This window comes from Heterodontus francisci, chromosome 42 (genome assembly GCF_036365525.1).
Source record: "Heterodontus francisci isolate sHetFra1 chromosome 42, sHetFra1.hap1, whole genome shotgun sequence".
Lineage (NCBI taxonomy): Eukaryota > Metazoa > Chordata > Chondrichthyes > Heterodontiformes > Heterodontidae > Heterodontus > Heterodontus francisci.
The window spans coordinates 26,525,623-26,548,176 of NC_090412.1; the positions used below are offsets into that span (position 1 = coordinate 26,525,623).

General features: G+C 46.1%; 1 protein-coding gene across 1 annotated transcript in view; it reads right to left on the reverse strand.

Moving 5' to 3' along the window:
* LOC137355285 (sorbin and SH3 domain-containing protein 1-like) overlaps positions 1–22,554 on the reverse strand; it is a 147,980-nt gene that overhangs the window by 90,581 nt on the left and 34,845 nt on the right. The window contains exons 8-14 of the mRNA XM_068020241.1: positions 19,273–19,417; positions 14,814–14,840; positions 12,597–12,757; positions 12,399–12,462; positions 6,625–6,687; positions 5,248–5,295; positions 1,104–1,233 (exon numbers count right to left, since the gene is read on the reverse strand). Coding sequence (XP_067876342.1) covers positions 1,104–1,233; positions 5,248–5,295; positions 6,625–6,687; positions 12,399–12,462; positions 12,597–12,757; positions 14,814–14,840; positions 19,273–19,417 — 638 coding nt within the window. The remainder of the gene's footprint in view (positions 1–1,103; positions 1,234–5,247; positions 5,296–6,624; positions 6,688–12,398; positions 12,463–12,596; positions 12,758–14,813; positions 14,841–19,272; positions 19,418–22,554) is intronic.

Below are 22,554 nucleotides of genomic sequence, written 5' to 3' on the forward strand. Positions count from 1 at the left end.
ATCTTGCCAGCTCACCTCTGATCCCATGTGACTTTACTTTTGTACCAGTCTGCCATGAGGGACCTTGTCAAAGGCTTTACTGAAGTCCATGTAGGCAACATCCACTGCCCTTCCTTCATCAATCATCTTCGTCACTTCCTCAAAAAACTCGATCAAGTTAGCGAGACACGACCTCCCCTTCACAAAATCATGCTGCCTCTCGCTAATAAATCCATTTGTTTCCAAATGGGAGTAAATCCTGTCCCGAAGAATCCTCTCCAATAATTTCCCTACCATTGACGTAAGACTCGCCGGCCTGTAATTTCCTGGATTATCCTTGCTACCCTTCTTAAACAAAGGAACAACATTATCTATTCTCCAGTCCTCTGGTACCTCACCTGTAGCTAATGAGGATACAAAGATTTCTGTCAAGGACCCAGCAATTTCCTCCATTGCCTCCTTCAGTATTCTGGGGTAGATCCCATCAGGCCCTGGGGACTTATCTACCTTAATGTTTTTCAAGACGCCCAACACCTCCTCCTTTTTGATATCGACATGACCCAGACTATCTACACTCCCTTCCCTAGACTCATCATCCACTAAGTCCTTCTCTTTGGTGAATACTGATGCAAAGTACTCATGTAGTACCTCGCCCATTTCCTCTGGCTCCATGCATAGATTCCCTCCTGTGTCCTTGAGTGGGCCAACCCTTTCCCTGGCTACCCTCTTGCTCTTTATATATGTATAAAAAGCCTTGGGATTCTCCTTAATCCTGTTTGCCAACGACTTTTCATGACCCCTTTTTGCCCTCCTGACTCCTTGCTTAAGTTCCTTCGTACTTTCTTTTTATTCCTCAGGGCTTTGTCTGTTCCCAGCCGTCTAGCCCTTATGAATGCTTCCTTTTTCTTTTTGACTAGGCTCACAATATCAACAATATCAATATCAAAATGTAACCAGAAGGCAGCATCTCAGATAGGGTAGCACTTCTTCAGTATTACACCAGACTGTGGGGCTAGACTATGTGTGGGACTTGAACTCACAACCTTCTGACTCACAGGAGAGAGTGCTACCCACTGAGCCAGGGAGAGTTACATTAGGAAAGAAGGTGACAATTAAGACTAGACCTTTCAGAAAGTGGTTTCAGTGATGACGATCGGGTTGGTAGAGGTAACGTGGCTGATCTTCGCTCAACCATCTCAGAGTCAATGGTGTCTCCTGTACTTTTGGAACGAGGCACAAAAGTCTGACTTTTCACTGCAGAAAGTAGACAGAACCAGTTAGAGAACAAATACAGCAGTGATTATCTCCTCATCCGCCCCCCACCCCACGTCCCCCCCACCCCCACCTTGGGGGCTCAGCTGCTGAAAGCAATGAGTAGCTGAGCTAGACAGACCAAGAAGATCCCAAGTTGCATCACTGAGTTGAGTTAACTGATCTCAGTTGGGCCAGCAGTAGGGGGTATCACAATGGCCCTGATGTTGCAGGGTTCGAAAAAGAAAATTGGCCAAATTACCATCTCTTAATGACTATCCTGCGACTCCTTGGGGATGTGTGAATGTTGGGTGAGCACAGGATTGCACTAACCTGTTGTGCTCACCACCACTGAACTACCTGTTCCCTGGTTAAGCTCACAAATGCAGAATAGCTACTTAGATTAGATTGTACAGCATTCCCTGGAGCTCGTGTTTGATGAGAATGCATTCCCACTTCAAGAGAATTAGTTAGACGGATAATTAACTTTGGACAATCTCTGTAAATAAGGAGAGAGAGCGAGAAAAGCTTCTGTACTACAGCCAAATAAAACACTGTTAATTTAATACTAATAAATATGCCTTGGCCTTGTCTGATGATACCATGGAATCAAGCCACTGCAGGGAATCAATGCCTTATGGAGACAAGAAGGAAAAGATAAAAGCCAGCGGAAAATAGAAGGGGGGAAAAACAAAGAATTGGCAGAGTTCCCAATTGCAACAGATCAAAAAGACAGATTGCAGTTTCACATTCCTGCTCGGTTTTGGTTCAGTCCAACCGAGCAAATGAACCAGTGCAAATCTGTACCGTCCCATTTTACATCGGGAGTTTGGGGAGGTGGGGGGGGGGGGGCACGTGGGGGAGGGGTGGAAGCAAATTTGCAAAGGTGGTTTGGGGTCATACCCTACATCACTGATTTCTTGAAGCTTTGCTTCCCAATTTGCTCTCCTCCTGTCCTGAAAGGACCGATTGTCCCTGGTGTATAGTTTCATCGCTCTCTCTGAAGTACGGTTGCAAGGATCCCACAACATCCTGATAATACCCCTATTGTCACTGGGGTACAGTTCCATGGGTCTCGGAAGCCCTCGATACTCTTACTGGCATTGCCATCCTTCACGTGTGGACCTATACAATAAGTGACAGTAGGGCACTTAACTACTGCAAGCATATTAGCCGGACCTGGTCCTGTCCCCCACCCCGATCTCCAGTACACCCATGTTCTGTACGGGTCGCTATATAGCAGCAGTGAAATCAGCTAACAGCACAAATGCCCAAGGATCAATCCTGATCTGTGTGTAGCTCGTTAGCAGACCGAGCATCATTTTCTGTGTGCAGTTGTATCCTCGACTCGAAAGAGAAGTGACTGGATCACTCCAATCTGAGACAGTTACATTTTTGGGTCATATCCAATCTTCTTACTTTAGATTGCTTCAGCTATTGTATCTTAGGTAGCTCTTACAGGCAAATCCTAGCTCCCCAAACCTTTGGGACTACCTCGAGTGCTGGGTCAGCTTTGGTTCCTAGGCCCAGGAGATGAACAGCAAACCCTGTCTGGTGATTGCTCTCAACCACTGGAGTCATCCTGGGCCTCCGTAAGATCTCACTCCAGTCTTTGAACATAGTGGAGCATCTCAGACCTTATTTTAAGTTTAAAATATCAAATAAATTCATATTAATAAGCATAACCAACAGCAATGTAGATTTACATTTACAGTTGACATTCGTTCATCAAATTCCTCTCTAGTCAGAGTCATTTACAGCACAGAAGGAGGCCATTTGACCCATCGAGTCCATGCTGGCTCTCTGTGGAGCAATCCAGTCAGTCCCATTCCCTGCTCTTTTACATCCCTGCAGAGAATTACTGGGACTTCCTGATTTGGGGTATCTAAATCACTCAAATTTAAAACATGACTGATCCAAGAACACACTGCAACTGTTGTTCCAGCCTGTTACGGATGATATAATGTGTCTGTATAGGCTTTGCCCCAGTTGTTTTTAGACTGTGTCCTCAGGACTTGGGCTGCATTGGTAAGGCCACGTTTATTTAGCCGAAGGGATGATTGTGCAACTGAGCAGCTTACTGGCGTCAACCCTGCGTTGTGGAACAGTGTGTAACGCTCGACAGGGTAGTGGCAGCAGAGTCGCTTCCCTGAAGGGCACAAGTGAGCCAGTATTTTCTTTTACATTCAGGCAGTCTCCACGGTTACTTTTCCTGAAGACAGCCCACAAACTACCAGGTTTGTTGAGTTACACTTCACTATTTTTCACGGTGGGATTTGAACTCTCAACCTAGCCCATCAAACCTGCTGTGCGTTCGGTGACTGGGATTTAAAAGGGGCAGCCAGCAAATCCAAAGACAAAATAAATCTCATTTTTGTTACAAGAACCAACAAAATTAAACTTTAACAGGGGAATTCAGATCAAACCACTGGAGATGGACATTGATTCAATAGCTAACTTGTCCATAGTTACTGTGTAGTGTGTCTCATTGATCTCATATTGAGAGAGAGAAGTGCTTAAAGTGGGGAATGGGTATGTGAAATATAAAAAGGGTTCCAGTCAACATTGGCACAGAGCAAAGTTTCCTTTTGCAGACATGTGGCTTAACACCTCCCCCTCCCAAAACAACACCCCCTTTTGATTCAGTCTAATACTTAGTGTTTCTCTACCCTTCTCTTCCCCATCCTCACTTTCTGCCGTGTCGCTGCTGCTGAAGTTGTTAATGATTCATTGAGAGAGGTCTCTCCCACTGCTAAGTCTTCAATGAACAGTGCCATGGATAGCTTGGAGGTTACCATGCTCTGCACTCAACTGACTGTATCGACCCCATAGTGTTCAAACTCAAAATTCGTCTCAAAAATATCCCCATCCCAACAACAATTCGAGTTTACAATTTTTTTTACATTATGATGTTTTAGTATAAAACACTGAAAATATTTTATTTTCTCCACCTCATTATTTGCAAATGTGCTGCTTGATTTGTCATCTGACATGGCTTAAACTTTGGGGAATATATTGCCTGGGAGCCAGGTGAAAATTACAGCTTCCAAGATGTAGCGCTCTCACCCACCCAGAATTTATCCACAGAACACGAGCTAATTAATATTTCCTGTATTTTTAATGGCTGTTGCAGGGATTTCTATGTCTGTGGTGTGTGTCTGTTTTAATGCATTCTTATCAGAGTCAGAAACCAATAGAGGGTTGGAACCATCCAAGAAATTACATGGACAGATGTGATTTGTTCAAATTGCAGCATCTGGATTGGTTGCTTTCCAACAAATCAAGTATGGCTATTTGAACCAATCGAAACCCTTGATTTTTATTTCACCTGCGACTGGCTTGATGTGCCACCCAGACATTTAGGGGATCGTTTTAACCTTGATCTCTGGGTGGCACAGTGGCGCAGTGGTTAGCACCACAGCCTCACAGCTCCAGCGACCTGGGTTCAATTCTGGGTACTGCCTGTGTGGAGATTGCAAGTTCTCCCTGTGACCGTGTGGGTTTCCGCTGGGTGCTCTGGTTTCCTCCCACAGCCAAAGACTTGCAGGTGGATAGGTAAATTGGCCATTGTAAATTGCCCCTAGTGTAGGTAGGTGGTAGGAGAATGGTGGGGATGTGGGATGGAATATGATTAATGTAGGATTAGTATAAATGGGTGGTTGTTGGTCAGCACAGACTCGGTGGGCCTGTTTCAGTGCTGTATCAATAAATAAATAAATAAACAAACCCTCAGGATTGGGTGGAGCACCCAGTTTTATAACTTGTCCAATACTGGCTGCAATGGAGAGTAACATTTATCAGGGTATAGAACCAGTGTGTTCCCAATCCCATCAGTTTCCTGATGAGGAAGTTAGGTTAAAATGGTCCCCTTAATGTGCAACAAATGCATGTTAACCTTTTAATTAGATCGAGGGATTGTTAAGATCAGCCATGATCTAACTGAATGGTGGAACAAGCTGGAGGGGCTGAATGGCCTCCTCCTGGTTTCTATGCTTAGAGAGAATGCATGATACTCACTGTCCTCAGAATAGTGATACCGTGGGGAATAGTAATCCATGTCATCATCTGAAAGAAAAGCACATGATATGAGAAGAGCACAGTTTAGCATTTCACACACATTCCTGACTAACAGTTGTCTCCACAGTGGGCATGGAATACCCCTCAATCACCAACACTTAGCTACAGGGTATCTTTTTGAAATTGGCTGCTACTGCCCATTTGAATTCTGTGCAATGTGTGCAAACTAGCTTAACACACAGTCCGATGCACAAAGTTAGGCATCCATCGTTAGAAGGAGAAGTTGCACTCTTGAATCCAATTTGAATACAGAGTTTTGCCTCATTGATGTGGGACGACACAGTCAGCTTTTGCGTGAAGTTTCTAGAAACTTCAAAAATGTGTTCTCCCAGAGCAGGAGTTTCCCCATCAAAACACATCTTTGGAAAATTGCCTCAGGCCATCTTTTTCTATCTAACCTGTGCCTTATGATGTACTAGAATCATGGATATTGATATTAGCTCACTACCTTCTCAAGGGCAAGTAGGGATGGGCAAGAAATGCTGGCCTAGCCAGCGATGCCCACATTCCATAGACACATTTTTTAAAAAGGTACTAAGTTTTTCAATGAATTGCTGTCCGCAATCATTATTGAAGACATGATTCCACCCTGCCCCTCCACTTACCCACCCGCCTGGCGTGATTTTGGACTTGACAAAGTTGCCCACCAGGCTTGGTTGAATGTTTAACTGTCCAAACTTACATTATTCATAGAATTATACAGTGTAGGAGACCATTCAGCCCATTGTGTCTGTGCTAGCTCTTTGAAAAGTAACCAAACAATCCCATTCCCCTGCTCTTTCCCCACATCCCTGCTAATATTTCCTTTTCAATCAAGTATCCAATTCCCTTTTTGAAAGTTACTGCTGAATCGGTTTCCCTTTCAGTCAGTGCAATCTAGATCACAACAACTCGCTGTATTAAAAAGTCCCCTCATCTCCCCTCTGATTCTATTGTTGACTATCATAAATCTGTGTCCTCTTGGCTACCGACCCTCCTGCCAATGGGAACAGTTTCTCCCTATCTACTCTACCAAAACCCCTCATAATTTTGAGCACCTCTATTAAATCTGCCTTTAACCTTCGCTACGCTAAAGAGAACATTCCCAGCTTCTCCAGTCTCTCCATGTAACTGAAGTCCCTCATCCGTTACTAAGCAACTGGACACCATGAAGCCGAAGCTGGACGTCACGTGACAACAAACCTTTCCCTGTCAGAAGCTACTGCCTCAGTAAAGAGTGTGTTGGCATTGAGGAAACAGCTTCTGGTCACAGAGCAAAGGAAATTATGGGGTGGTGACTCAGAGGCACACAAGGCGGACAATAAGAGAAAAAGGTACCTTCTAGAAAATCTCTCTTAACAACCTCTGAGAAGACATAGGTTGGGGTGTAAGTGTCCTTTTCTAGGGAAGAAATGGAAAAGAAGGAACTAAGATGGATGATGAGGTCAACAGCAAAATAAAAGGAGGAATAATCAACAGAAAAGGACACACAGAAAAGCTGAAATGAATTGTATTTAAGACTGAAACGTGAATGCTGCACAGAAAATGTTTCTCCGCTGTCTCTTCTAAAGCCAAGGATTTTTCCTGGCTACAGTTCCATAGTGCTCTGATGCATCAAAGTGACCACTGTTCATGTGAGAGGAGGCAATTCAGCTGGGAGGGGCCTCCCTGTCAGGTCCAATCCTCCTCTCACCATCCACATACATACGCTTTCAAACAAGGGGCTACTGGATAGATACAGTATGTTGGATCTCAGCGAGGGTTTTCCTTCTTAGCCCAGAGGCATTGAGGTCAAATGAGGTCAACCTGCTGAGTTCAGTTAACTGAAGGCACACCTGGACCTCCTTTCCCGTATGCCTCAGGGATGCACAGTTTAATGGATTAGACAACACCATATCTGTGGAGCAACAGGATTATTGCCGAATACGGATTGGTAAATCACAACCCCTGGTTACATACAATCAGATTTAATTTTGGTTGTTGTCGAGTTATTTGGGTTTAAGCTCATATTTACAAACCTGGAAGATAATTCCATCAAAATAGTAGAATTAAAATGAAATAATGTTCGTGTAATGAAGAGGAATGAGTTAAAGTCACTGAAAACACCCAACCACTGGCATTAACTGAGCTCTGTCCTCACGGTGTTTCCTTGCATACACCAGAGAAGCACAGCACCAAAGCCAACAAGAAACTGAGTAACAGTCCAAAGTCTTTGGCCAACATCACACAGCGAAACCTTCCAACTCATCAGAGCAGAACTCCTCTAGGGAGCCGGAAGTGGAAAATAAATGGAGTCCTTGTGTTTACTACTCCACTAAGATACACCCATCTCTGCATATCTGCGTATCTGGGAATAAGGTAGATTTTTAGTGGTCAGGGGAGGCGGGTACAAAGGAGATGAATTGTTCAATGACAGGAAGATGAAGGGGATTACAAAAAGAGAGGAAAAACGCTATAAGAACCTGACAAAGCCAATCACTCTGATAAAACAACCAAGCCAAAGCAGCACAAGTTCAATAACCTCCATGTTGATAGTCTAACACAGACCCCTCAGAGATCAGACCACAGAGAGCAGAGAATGTCTTATAACCTCCACTTGGACTGATCTTATCAACAGGCCAAGGGCTCCCCCAGTGGAGCGTTGAAGGCAGAAAGTCTCAAGTTGCAATCCTGCTTGGTGCTGAATCGTCTGCTCAGAGAAGGGGCAGAAATGGATTGGACCCCTGACCTAGAATTGGAGAGAAAGGGAAAAAAAAAACAGCCAGAGCCACTGCTCCTGAGGGTTTTCTAGTCATCTATGCTGGGAAGTATGTTTGTTTATGCGCGTCACAGTTGAATATTCTGCCAACAGGCACTGCCCAGGTTCACATGTGAAGAATGGTCATTTGGCACCATGCGTGGTGCTTGGAGACCAGTGAATCATACCCCCAACAAGAGAAGAGTTTTCACCCGAGAAGGAGGAAACAACATTGGGTATTGAAGTGGCTGTTCACTTTCCAATTGGCATGGGAAGGTGGGGCTTTGCAACGATGGACATGTCAGGCGACCAATGGCTGGGGCAGTTGGAGGCAGGAGGTCATGTGATGAAGCCTTCAGGAATGCCGTCCAAACAGCAGTGGCAACGGTCATCGCAACTGGCTCAAATGGGCAACCTCTGTGGCTGTGGAGGGAACTACATACAGTCACGCTGGCGTTGTTCTGTGGTGGAGGCTGAAGCACATTGTCATGAGCTGATGGTGGGCTGGATAGTGACACAAGGTGGCTGCAGCAGGAATGGGTAATGGTGTAGGAAGGCTCGCGTCTCATTCTTTGGCAGGCACATGTTTCACCAGCATTTCACGGAATGTAAACAGAGTTTGCGCACATCGCTGCATGTAGTGACCCCGAGCAAAAGCCCATCTTACTGAGAGACAATGCTCATTTGCACTGGGGGCCGCTAATATGTTAGATTATCACAACACAGCTGTTAGATGCAAGCATAGCAAAGCTTTCCAACTCTGCTGAGGCCAGCTCAGTAAGCAACTTAAAAAAAACCTATGGGAGGGGAAAGATAAACTTGGAAATAAGAAAGGAATCTGTGTGGTGGATGGCAGATTCCATTCTATTCTGTTACCTTCAGACTTAGGACTGGGTGTAGTCTCGGGAAACTTGTAGCTGGGCGTGTAAGGATTTTCATCCGCTGCAGAAAAAAGCAGATTGCAACTCTTAAGACAATTTCTCCTTCGTCCAGTCTTCCCTTGTCTCCTCACCTCGAGGTGGAAACATACTGGCCAAAGCGTTTGTGGGCACCCACAACCCACCTGTGGCTCACCCAAGCATGGGAGAGTTAGACATGGCACGGCAGCAAGCTAGTCGACTGCAGCAGGAATCCCCTCCCGATATCCAGCAGCAGCCACTAGGTATTGGAAGGACGCCCCCATCCCCCAGCTAGTTTTTGTTTGCCCTCCCAAGCCCAGAGGGATTGGTGTCAATTGCTGGCCGTACCTATGGCTAAGGTTAACTAACACGATGGATCCAGGGGTCTTCCCAATACCAATGTCTCGGCACTGCACCGTGGCAAATTTACTCCCCTTTGTAGCTCCCAATTTTGATCTGTTTATGTTTTTGAGTAGGAGGAGTAAATGTAGAATTACATTGAAATGACAGCAAAAAAAGGCAGTTCGACCCATCCAGCCCATGTTTATCCTCGTCACAAGCAGTTGCCCTAATCCCATGAGCCCACCCAATCCCTTTATTCCCTTCTCATTCAGCCACCTATCCAATCTATTATTAAATGCGGACTTGGTCTCTGCTTCAATTATTGCATACTCGGTGATAAAGCTCATTACACAGCACAACAAATGTTACCATTGGAGAGAAACACTCTGCTTCCATCCTGCCATTTCACCAGAAAGTTATACATTAATAGTATAGTCTATAAGGGAACGACAGATATCCCAAGCACAGAGCTGACTGCAAACCAGCGCAATCACATTAAATCAATCGCAACTCGGACTGACTGGGTTCAACAGGGTTTAAGCATTTGACAGCACCACACACACACCCCCACACACTCAACACAGCTGATACCTTCACTCTTGTGCTGGATTTCAGGAAGCTCGGGGAAGCTGTAGGTAAGGTGGTATGGGTTTTCTTCAGGAGTGTCTGAGTGGAAAGGTAGACCAGTGAGAGACAAAAAAAAGACACAGAGGAAAAACAGTGAAGATTCAAAAGCGGGACGACAAGCTGCAAGAAAGAGGTCACGGGGGGAGCAAGTACCTGAAGAAAAGTGTGAACACAGCTTCAAACACATTTACAACAAATAACACCAGCCAGCTAATTCAACAATAGGCTTACAGGGCAGACTACACAAACTTACACCACAGCATGTGTGGGGGAGGGGCGGGGGAGGGGGAAAGGTTTTGTGTGTGGCGGGGGGGGGGGGGGGGGCTCGCTGTGCTCTAAAGGGAGTCTCCAACCTGCAGGGCACAGGTACCGTGCTCACACTACCAACTTGCAATGCAAAACTCTTGCAGTAGAGGCACGATCGCTTGAAATATACCTGGTTTGTTTCTATTTTTGCGGCAGAGCGAGTGGCAGCAGGTGAAGATGCGAAAAAGCTGTCGCCAAAAATCTCTCTGCTGCTAATTGGCAAACAACATAACTCAACTGTGTAAACTGGACAAAAGTATTGGCGAGTTGATTTATTTAGAATTACATAGAACGTGCAGAACAGCAACAGGCCAACAAGTCTATGCCAGTGTTTTCTTTTGGGCCTCCTTATCTCGAGAGACAATGGATACGCGCCTGGAGGTGGTCAGTGAAGCAGCGCCTGGAGTGGCTATAAAGGCCAATTCTGGAGTGACAGGCTCTTCCACAGGTGCTGCAGAGAAATTTGTTTGTTGGGGCTGTTGCACAGTTGGCTCTCCCCTTGCGCCTCTGTCTTTTTTCCTGCCAACTACTAAGTCTCTTCGACTCGCCACAATTTAGCCCTGTCTTTATGGCTGCCCGCCAGCTCTGGCGAATGCTGGCAACTGACTCCCACGACTTGTGATCAATGTCACACGATTTCATGTCACGTTTGCAGACGTCTTTATAACGGAGACATGGACGGCCGGTGGGTCTGATACCAGTGGCGAGCTCGCTGTACAATGTGTCTTTGGGGATCCTGCCATCTTCCATGCGGCTCACATGGCCAAGCCATCTCAAGCGCCGCTGACTCAGTAGTGTGTATAAGCTGGGGGTGTTGGCCGCTTCAAGGACTTCTGTGTTGGAGATATAGTCCTGCCACCTGATGCCAAGTATTCTCCGAAGGCAGCGAAGATGGAATGAATTGAGACGTCGCTCTTGGCTGGCATACGTTGTCCAGGCCTCGCTGCCGTAGAGCAAGGTACTGAGGACACAGGCCTGATACACTCGGACTTTTGTGTTCCGTGTCAGTGCGCCATTTTCCCACACTCTCTTGGCCAGTCTGGACATAGCAGTGGAAGCCTTACCCATGCGCTTGTTGATTTCTGCATCTAGAGACAGGTTACTGGTGATAGTTGAGCCTAGGTAGGTGAACTCTTGAACCACTTCCAGAGCGTGGTCGCCAATATTGATGGATGGAGCATTTCTGACATCCTGCCCCATGATGTTCGTTTTCTTGAGGCTGATGGTTAGGCCAAATTCATTGCAGGCAGACGCAAACCTGTCGATGAGACTCTGCAGGCATTCTTCAGTGTGAGATGTTAAAGCAGCATCGTCAGCAAAGAGGAGTTCTCTGATGAGGACTTTCCGTACTTTGGACTTCGCTCTTAGACGGGCAAGGTTGAACAACCTGCCCCCTGATCTTGTGTGGAGGAAAATTCCTTCTTCAGAGGATTTGAACGCATGTGAAAGCAGCAGGGAGAAGAAAATCCCAAAAAGTGTGGGTGCGAGAACACAGCCCTGTTTCACACCACTCAGGATAGGAAAGGGCTCTGATGAGGAGCCACCATGTTGAATTGTGCCTTTCATATTGTCATGGAATGAGGTGATGATACTAAGTAGCTTTGGTGGACATCCGATCTTTTCTAGTAGTCTGAAGAGACCACGTCTGCTGACGTTGACGCCAGTGTTTAAGCTTCACACAAACCTCCTCCCACTCTACTTCATCTAACACCACTAGCATAACCTTCCAATCCTTTCTCCCTGCTTTGGTTATCTAGCTTCCCTTTAAATAAATCTACTCTGTTTGTCTCAAATACTCTCTGCTATCGAGTTCCACATTCTCACTGAGTAAAGAAGATTCTCCCGAATTCTCTATTGGTGACTATTGATCAATTCCTGGTTCTGGACTCCCCCACGAGTGGAAACATCATTTCTCTGTCCACGCAATCAAACTCCTTCGAAATTTTAAAGACCTTGATCAGGTCATCCCTCAGTCTTCACTTTTCCAGAGAAACCAGTTCCCAGCCTGCGCTTGAACAATGGAGCACCAAGAGCACATGTCCACAGCTCCTCTTTAGGACAATCGTGATGAGGTGGAGGAAGGAAGGAACTACATGAGCTGTTTAAAGGGTTACAGAACGAGAGAAAGAGTGACTATCAGATTCGAAGGCACCTGGGATCCTGGGGATTTAAAGCCCCAACTTGTCCCGAGGTCACTTTACCTTTGCCGACTTTGTGGATCTGTTTGAACATCGTCTTGTACCAATCTTTGGGCCTCTCAACATTCTGCAGGACAGAAGAAATAATAGAGAGAAATTTCTTGAAATGGCACCATTCGACAGGAGAGAGGAGAGAAAGCAGCATTACGCAGGCTTTGGAAGAAGACAGCACTGACATCACACAGTCTGGGACTCTCTCACCTTGATACCTAGATCCTCAGGCGCAATGAATGAAGGCTGAGGCATCCGTACGACCTTCTGACGCTTGCTGTCCATCGTCCCTGTTGCGCTGATGGAAGGAAGTGTTCCGTCTGTGGCTGTAATTTCTGCTTGGGGATCGGTTAATACATCTGGCACAGTATCTGGTCAGAAAAGAGCACAAATATGTGCAGTGACAGAAATACACCAACTTTGTAGCAATGTTTAAACCATTTGGGCAGCACAACTCCTATTAAGGAAGCAAGTGGAATCATTATTTAACCTCTGGGGTTAACCACAGTTTGACTGCGAGAGAATGCTGTTGCCTGAGCTTGCTGACTTCTTGAATTCTCAAGTGATCAGAACAAGTTGACATCAAGTGACAAATAGAGCGTTTAAAAAAAAAAATCTAATTCTGGTGCTTGTTGAACACACATCAAATGGAGTTGCTGCGTTATTGAGAGAGAGCTGGGTACGACTGTCATCACGAGCTCTTTTCAAACAGTACACTTGCACATTCCCCCCTCTCTGTCATTCACTCGCTCTAACTCTGGCTCCACGTGCAGCGAGTCACAGCGATTCACAGGTAGCTGGGGATGTCATTTGAGCGATACACTGGCCGGGGTAATCCGATGCAGAGCATATTCTCAGACTGACCTTTGTAAATGCCTACTGTATACATATACCCTAAGGATAGCGTGAGGTCAGTGGCTAAAACAAATTTTCTTACTCCATTTTTATAGAATCATTGAATCTTAAAGCACAAAAGGAGGCCATTCGGCCCATCGTGCCTGTGCTGGCTCTTTAAAAGAGCTACCCAATTAGTCCCACTCCCCTGCACTTTCCTCCTACCCCTGAAAACATTTCCTTTTCAACAATATCTCAGATTCCTTTTTTGAAAGTTATTCCTGAATCTGTTTCGACCGCCTTTTCAGGCAGTGCACTCCAGATCATCATAACTTGCCGTGTAAAAAAAAATTCTCATACCCACTCTGGCTTTTATTTTGCCAACTACCTTGCGTCTGTGTTCTCTGGCGACTGACCCTCTCCCATTGGAAACAGTTACTCCCCGTCTACCCGATCAAAAGTCTTCATAATTTTGAATACCTCTAATAAATCTCCCCTCAACCTTTTCTGCTCTACAGGGAAACTCAGCTTCTCCAGTCTCTCCACATATCTGTAGTCCCTCAGCCCTAGTATCATTCTAGTAAATCCCCTCTGCACCCTCTCCAAAGCCTCGATCCATCTTAAAACAACTGTACAATGGAAAGGAGGCAGGAAATCAAATAAATATCTCAGCTTCAAATTTATTTTTGAGGATGCAAGACAGGGTTTTGTATTTTCTTGGTTCTGCACCAACAGGGCAGTGATTTGAATGCACATGATCCAACAGGTGGGTGCAGTAGTGTCGGGGTCACAGTACGATAGCAGCTAACCTGAACATCATGAGTTCAAATCCCACCAGGGTACAATGTGAAACTAGATTCAATAAATCTGGTCATTTTCAAGCTGACACTCGAAGACTGTGAAAAATGGGAATTAAAATCCCAGCTGGTTCAGTGATGAAGCTGCCACTTGGTTCCTGGTTTGATCCACATCCCACGCTACCTGTTACATGAAGCCAGCTGGTACAGTTGAGATATGGGCAATGACAGCGGCACTACCAGTACCACCCACATATCAAGAGAACCAGTTAAAAGAAACCGAGTGTGCTGCCACTGGTTTTCTTTTATTCTTTCATGGGATGCAGGCGTCACTGGCAAAGCCAGCATTTGTTGCCCATCCCGATTGCCCCTGAACTGAATGGCTTGCTAGGCCATCTCAGAGGGCAGCTAAGAGTCAACCACATTGTTGTGGGTCTGGAGTCACATGTAGGCCAGACCAGGTAAAGACAGCAGATTTCTTTCCCTAAAAAGACCACAGTGAACCAGATGGGTTTTTACAACCAGCGACAATGGTTTCATGGTCCCATTAGACTAGCTTTTAATTCCACCGTGGGGGAATTCGAACCCATGTCCCCAGAGCATTAGCCTAGGCCTCTGGATTACTAGTCCAGTGATATTACCCCTACGCCACCACTTCCCCGCTCTGTCTTGCCCTCGCCCTCGCCCCAAGCTATGTCACAATCCCGGCACAGACTACAGGGGGTTGCAGAATAAAACTTTTGTTAAAGCTTTAACAAAAAAAAACCCGCAGAAATTACTGGGCAGCTGCTCCTACCTGGCAGGTTGTTCAAACGCTTCTGTTCTGGAGAGAGAAATAAAACAAATTCAAAACACAAACTTGGGTAGAAAACATGATTAATCACAGATATCTCCTCGATGTGATGAGTCGCAGGGTGGGTGTTGGTCCCGCAGGCACTGAAGTCCCTCAAGTACTTCACCCCAATGTCCATTCTTCATGCTCATTATTGAGCATCATCAGGCTATTCACCTGCAGAAGCAGCACATCAAGGCCTGTTAATAACATGAGTGCTCTCTGACAGGCCTCACTGGATAGCAAGAGGGAGTCAGGTTAGTTCTCCCCCTCTCTCTCACCACATCTTCAGCACAGGCCCAGGGCCAGTGAATAAATGCAGTGCAGCCCAGGAAGATCCCAGAATCAATTTCAAAGCGAGTGCTGAATTAACGGATCTCAGACTCAGCAATAATCGGCTTCAGCATCATTACAGTGCATTAATCCAATACACCATTAGGAGGAGCTGTTTGTCTATTTTTATGCACACACCCAGCCAAAGCATTGATCGAGTTCTCGTCCAATAAAACCTGTAGAACAGGAACTCAAATGTTGTAGCTGCTCTCTAAATAGAGGGAGATGGGGTAGAAAAGTAGGGATGTCTTGCTACAACTGTACAGGGCATTGGCGAGACCACATCTAGAATACTGTGTACAGCTTTGGTCTCCTTATTTAAGGAGGGATAGACTTGCATTGGAAGCAGTTCACAGAAGGTTCATTAGGCTGATTCATGGGATGAAGGGGTTGACTTATGAGGAAAGGTTGGGCCTATACTCATTGGAGTTTAGAAGAATGAGATGCAATCTTATTGAAACGTGTAAGATTCGGAGGGGACTTGACAGGGTAGATGCTGAGAGAATGTTTCCCCTCATGGGGGAATCTAGAAGTAGGGGGCACAGTTTCACAATAAGACAGAGATGAAGAGGAATTTCTTCTCTGGGAGGGTCATGCACCTTTGGAATTCTCTACAGCTGCGGAGGCTAAGTCATTCAATATATTCAAGACGGAGTTAGATGTATTTTTGAGCTATAGGGGATTCAAGGTTTACGGGGAACAGGTGGGAAAGTGGAGTTGAGGCCAAGATCAGATCAGCCATGATCTTACTGAATGGGGGACCACTCTCAAGGGGCCGAATGGCCTGCTCCCACTCGCATTTCTTATGTTCTTACATGGGCAACATCAGAGTTGGGGGATGGGGGTGGTGGACACAGAGTGCCTCTAAGTCAGAAGGTAGTGGGTTCAAGTTCGATTCCTGAGACCTGAGCATATAATCCAGTCTCGCACTCCAGTGCAGTACTGAGGGAGTGCTGCACATTCGGAGGCGCCGTCTTTCAGATGAGATATTAAACCAAACTCCTGTCTGTCCCTTAAGGTGGATGTAAAAGATCCCATGGCACTATTTGAAGAACAGTGGGGAGTTCTCCTCAGTGTCCCGGGCCAATATTTATACCTCAACCAACATCACTAAAAATAAAAATCATCTGGACATTTTCTCATTGCTGTCTGTGGGATCTTGCTGTGCGCAAGTCGGCTGCTGCGTTTCCCACATGACAACAGTGGCTCCGCTTGATAAATATTACATTGGCTGTAAAGTGCTTTGGGATGTCCTGAGGTCACAAAAGGCGTTATATAAATCCAGGAGACTATTTTTTTTTAAATCAGAGTGCCTTTATGCTTCTTTAAACACTCTCCTCCCCGACGGGAACACCACATTATTTCACACAAGCTAACACCTTCCATTACTGTGGTGCTTAAACTAACTGCGATTTGGTGGCAACTTTCCCTCCTCGGACTGTTAAGTGAGCATTAAAGACACCCTCCCCGCCCTGCAGTATCTCGCTTGAGAGGGCACTATTCTGTCGGGATGTACCCAGCAGTGCTGGGCTATTTAACCATGGGAGGGCATTCAAACCGAACCCAATCTGGTCCTGATTCTATATACAAAGCGAGGGGGCCAAGACTTCCCATCCTCCTTCACCGATTTTCAGTCAGATCTTGGGCAGGCTGGGGAGGACAGTGGGATGGAGAAGCACTCAGTCATTGCCATGCCCTTCGACAAATGAGGGGTTCTGTACTGTACTGTGTGGGCGCATTCAACCATTGCTCAAACTATGTCAAATGGCACATTTCATTCTTTTAATCCATAGCAACACTTGACCCCAGAGATGACCCGTGTCTTCAGCTGCCTAAGCTCTGGAATTCCCTCCCTAAACCTTTCCGCCTCTCTCTCCCTTTCTCTTTCTTTAAGACGTTCCTTGACACTTCCCTCTTTGACAAAGCTTTCAGTCGTCTGTCTTAACAGCTCCTTATGTAGCTTGGTGTTAAATTTTGTCTGATTACGTTCCCGTGAACTTCTTGAGGATGTTTCACTACAGTAAAGGCACTATACCAATGCAAGTTGTTGTTGCTTGCCCCAGCACCCAGGGTGGCTATGAGGAAGAAAGGGAAGGGCTTGAATTTTTCAAACACAGGAAGCCTGTGAGGTCGATCCCAGAGTGCTCAATCACATCAGCCGAAGCTCCATATTCAAAACTTTGCAAACTGTTCCCGGCTGTTTGAATGTCTCCCACCATAACAAATCTCCACACAATCCTGGGAGGGGCTGGGAACTCACTAGGGCCACTGCACTGTAATGACCCGAGGTTGGGATTGGCGTTGGGCGTTGCCCGCGCTGGCTGGATATATTCCTGGAGGTTTCGTCACATGACCTCGTGCCTCCAGCTGCCCCACCCCCACACGTTCCCCCATTGGGCTGGCCAACATTCACTTAGCATCACGCCTTCCCATGCCAATTGGAACCTCGTTACATGATTGGTTGAATGTTCGCTGTCAGTCAAACAGCATTTTTCTAACTAATGAACAAAAAGGTTGAGAGAATTTTGTTTTTCTATCGCTATGATTTTTCTCCCAGGTTGTCGGGAGGTTAATTTTTAATTCCTGGAGCATTGGCAATGCAAGACTGGGGTGCAGCTGCTTTTTTTGGGAAGATGTCTGCTAAAGAAGCTGGGCATTGTCCATCAGAAGTCCTGTAGGGTTACCAACTTTGGTTGGATGTAGTCCTGGAGATTTCATCACATGATCTCCCTCCTCAAACCACCCACTTTGTCAAACAACATCTTTTTGCCATCCTCAATGGCTTCTCTTCCCACTCCTGCACTGTTATTTCTGGTGTCCTCCCACCCCCCCCGCAAATATCTATCCTTAGCCCCCTCCTGTTCCTCATCTGCATGCTGCCCCTTGATAACATCATCAAAAAATATACTGTCATTTTCCACACGTACGCTGACAGCACCCAGCTGTACCTCGCTCGACCTCTCCACTGTCTAAATTGTCAGGAATGCCTGTCCGACATCCAGTACTGGATGAGCAGAAATGTCCTCCAATTAAATACTGGAAAGACCGAAACCATAATCTACGGTCCCTGCCATAAACTCTGTTCCCGAGCCTAGCCATTGTCTGAGGCTGAACCAGTCACATTTGACCCCAAGATGAGCTCCCGACCTTATATTCAAGCCATCACTAAGACCGCCTATTTCCACCTCCGTAACATTGCCCAGCTTCACCCCTGTCTCAACTCATCTGCTGCTGAAACCTAGACCCATGTCTTTGTTGCCTCTAGACTTGACTATTCCAATACTCTCCTGGCTGGCCTCCCATGTCCTACCCTCCATAAACCTGAGGTCATCCAAGTCTCTGCTTTCCATGTCTTAACTCACGCCAAGTCCTGTTCCCCTATCACCCCTGTGCTCGCTGACCTATACTGGCTCCTGGTTAAGCAACACCACTCTCATCCTTGTTTTCATATCCCTCCATGACCCTATCCATCAACCCTCCCTATCTGTGATCTCCACCAACCTCACAATGGTCGGAGATCTCTGCGCTCCTCTAATTATGGCCTCTTGTGCGTCCTCGATTTTAATCACTTCAAATTTGGCAACTGTATCTTCAGCTGCCTAGGCCTCAAGCAGTGGAATTCCCTCTCGACACCTCTCTTTCTTTCTTTAAGATGCTCCTTGAAACCTAACTCTTTAACCAAGCTTCAAGTCATCTGACCTAATATCACCTTATGTGGCTCGGTGTCATATTTTGTTTTATAATACTTCTGTGACGTGCCTTAGGAGATTTTATTACATTAAAGGTGCTATATAAATATAAGTTGTTGTGTTCTAACAAAAGGGCTTAAAGAAAATAGAACAAAATCCAAGTTTATTTTAATGCCCCTGTTATTTTCACCTAATTTGTTCACAGCTGTATCTGGGAGACTCCAGGGAAATTCTGGGGAGTTGTTAACCCTAATCACTGGGCAGCGATTTGCAGCAGAAACCTCGGCTCGATTTTTCTTCTCGTTAACGGTCTCAATGCACTGGGAAATATGCAACAATCTTTGGTTAAAACACCACAGACTCTGCAAATCTGGAGCGATTTTAGTTGAACTCATGGTTACCTCGGTTGTGCTGCAGCAAGACGATGGTAGGATTCACGTAGGTAGTGGATGGGTAGGCCGAAAGCCTGCTGGATGAGGTAATGCAGGGATGTGACTCCAGGCTCACACCAGATGATACTCCTTCACTTACTGCGGATTGAACATCCTTACGGACAAGAGAACAGTGGGTTATTAAAGAGATACTCGCTGTGCCCGATGTTACAGAGCAACGAACAGCAACCAAAATTCAGCTCACTTGTTAGAAGCCATTTCTTTAACCTCTAAACTTTTAACAATAAAGGTCTCTTTGGACTCTGCCCTCGGTCCCCTGGAACTGCTCCCAGTCCTTCTCATAGCAGAGAAGCAAATCCTGGACGGGTCATTCCTGATATATACAGCCCCAGTGTGTCCTAGCCAACGTGAAAAAAAAAAATTCCACTTGCGTATCATAGAATAGAATCATATGGCACAGGAGGCCATTTGGCCCATCGTGACTTGGCCAGTTTTTTGAAGGAACTATCCAATTCATCCCACGACCCTGTTCTTTCCCTGTATCCCTCAAAATTTTCTCTCTTCAATTATTTATCCAATTCCCTTTTGAAAGTCACTACAGAATCTGCTCCCACCATCCTTTCAGGCACGACATCCCAAAACTGTGTGTGAACATTTCTCCTCATTCTCTGATTCTTTTGCCAATTTGTATCCTCTGGTTGCCATCGCATCGAAAACAGTTTCTCCTCATTTACTCTCATCAAAACCATTCATAAATTTGAACACTTCTATTAAATCTCCACTTAACCTTCTCCGCTCTAAGGAGAACAAACTCGACTTCTCCTGTCTCTCCATATAACTGAAGTCTCTTCATTCTTCAGCATTCGACAGAACAGAAGGGATGTCTCCGATTTTCTTCTGTCCTATTATGGTGGAGGGTGTGTTGCCAACAGCATTCCAGAGTCCAGGCCCAGTGCGGGATGAGATAGCGAGGGGGGAGGGCGGTAACTGGGCACAAGGTGGGGGCTCATCACAGCCTGATCCAGTTCTCACTGAACGGCCACTCATACCAGTGGATCAGGCATCTGATTGGGCAAAAAGCCTTGATCAAATCTCCCCATTCCAACCCACGTACAGATTCTAATGTGAATTACAGCGGCCAAGTACTGCCCCTTGGCACCGTGCTGCACATGACCTCCCTGATCCTCGCAGAACATACGTTCCTTCACCCCCTCAATTCAAACACAAAGCAGTGACCTCGAAACCTCAGCACTGCTTTAATTTAAAGCAATGTCAAGGACAACATTCTTAAACACAGGCTGGCAAAATATGCATCAAATAATTCCTTTTCTACTTGACAGCTGGAACAGCTTAGCTGAAAGGGATAAATCAATCAGCCGTTACTGGGACTGGCAACATGTTAAACACTACTTGCTACTTCAAAGTATTTGTTAAGTCCTGCCAAGCACATATTAATAAAATATCAGCCAAGACGTGTGTGAAATGCTTGTACTCAGTGTCCCAGTATCATACACTGGGCTTCTCTCATTTCCTACAGTACATTCTAGCTGTCAGAGACAGACTCTGCTTGTAGACCAATGGGTCTGTGCACTCACACTCACTCACACGCAGGGCAGTTAACACATGCAGTGTCCATGCAAGTCACATTGATAGTACAGCCAACTGATGAAAGTAACTGCAGAGACATCTGACAATGCTCAGCACTGCCTGTATAAAGCTGTAGGAGGATAGAGACAGAGAAAGAGAAGACCTTTCTTTAGGAGGACATGTTGAAATAAGGTTGATTGATTAACCAAGACTGGTTAATGAATGATAAAGACCTGTTGACATGAGCCTAGTCTATGAACCAATAATGTAGGCGTACTACAATGCACAGCAAGGCTGATTCTAGGCAAGCAGCACAAAGCACAAAAGCTCAGCTAGTACAACAGCCACACTACACGGTAACAGAGCAGCAATTGGTTATTTGGGAGGTGCAAGTGCAGGGGTATTACTGCTGGGAGGGAGGGGAGGTATTCCAGAACCGCGTGAGCTACCCACGGGCCTTACTGTGCGTGGGGGGATTCCGCCGAGCTTGGAGTCCGTGACACTGTGCAAGTTGGCAACAGGCGGCAGAGGTGGTGGCAGCAAGGGCGCTGGTGGGTTAATGGGGGTAGCAGTAGTGGAGGTGCACGGAGAGTGGGAGGCCCCTTTCTGCAGGTGAGGAGGGATGAAGTCGTCGAGTGTCGGCAGGGTCAATTGTGCAATGGCAGGATGAGATGGCAGGGATGACGAGGCTGATTCAGCTGGACCCAGGGGCAGCAGGGGTGTGCACACGCTCTCCTCCCTTTCACAAGCTGCGTTAGCGGGAACTCTGCTTGACCAGGCTATCACCTCAGGCTGAGCAATGCCAGCAGATAAACCCTGCAGGGAAAGAGGTTTCATTACTCAAAGAGGCTAACTTGGTTAAATGGCCATTCAAGACAAAATAATTTTCATAAATCAGCTCAAGCAGTCACAAAGGGACAGAGAAACAGTTCAACCGAACAGCACTGTTATATCTGAAGTCTCAGCTGAACTATGACAAAACTGGGCTACACATCTAGTTATGGAGACTGATGCCCTCTTCTTTAACCACTCCACACACTCATCAAATGGTATGTTGGCCTTCATAGCAAGAGGATTCGAGTACAGGAGTAGGGATGTCTTGCTGCAATTATACAGGGCCTTGGCGAGACCACACCTGGAATATTAAATGCAGTTTTTGTCTCCTTATCTGAGGAAGGATGTTCTTGCTGTACAGGAAGTGAGCGAAGGTTTACCAGACTGATTCCCGGGATGGTGGGACTGATGTATGAGGAGAGATTGAGTTGGTTAGGATTATATTCGCTGGAGTTCAGAAGAGTGAGGGGGGGGGGGGGATCTCACAGAAACCTATAAAATTCTAACAGGACTTGACAGGGTAGATGCAGGAAGGATGTTCCCGATGGTGGGGGAGTCCAGAACCAGGGGTCATAGTCTAAGGAAACGGGTAAACCTTTCGGGACTGAGATGAGGAGAAATTTCTTCACCCAGAGAATGGTGAGCCTGTGGAATTCGCTACCACAGAAAGCAGTTGAAGCCAAAACATTGTATGTTTTCAAGAAGGAGTTAGATATAGCTTTTGGGTCTAAAGGGATCAAAGGGTATGGGACGAAAGTGGGAACTGAGTTGGACCATCAGCTATGATCATAATGAATGGCGGAGCAGGCTTGAAGGGCCGAATGGCCTACTCCTGCTCCTAGTTTCGATGTTTCTATCAAAGTTAAAGGT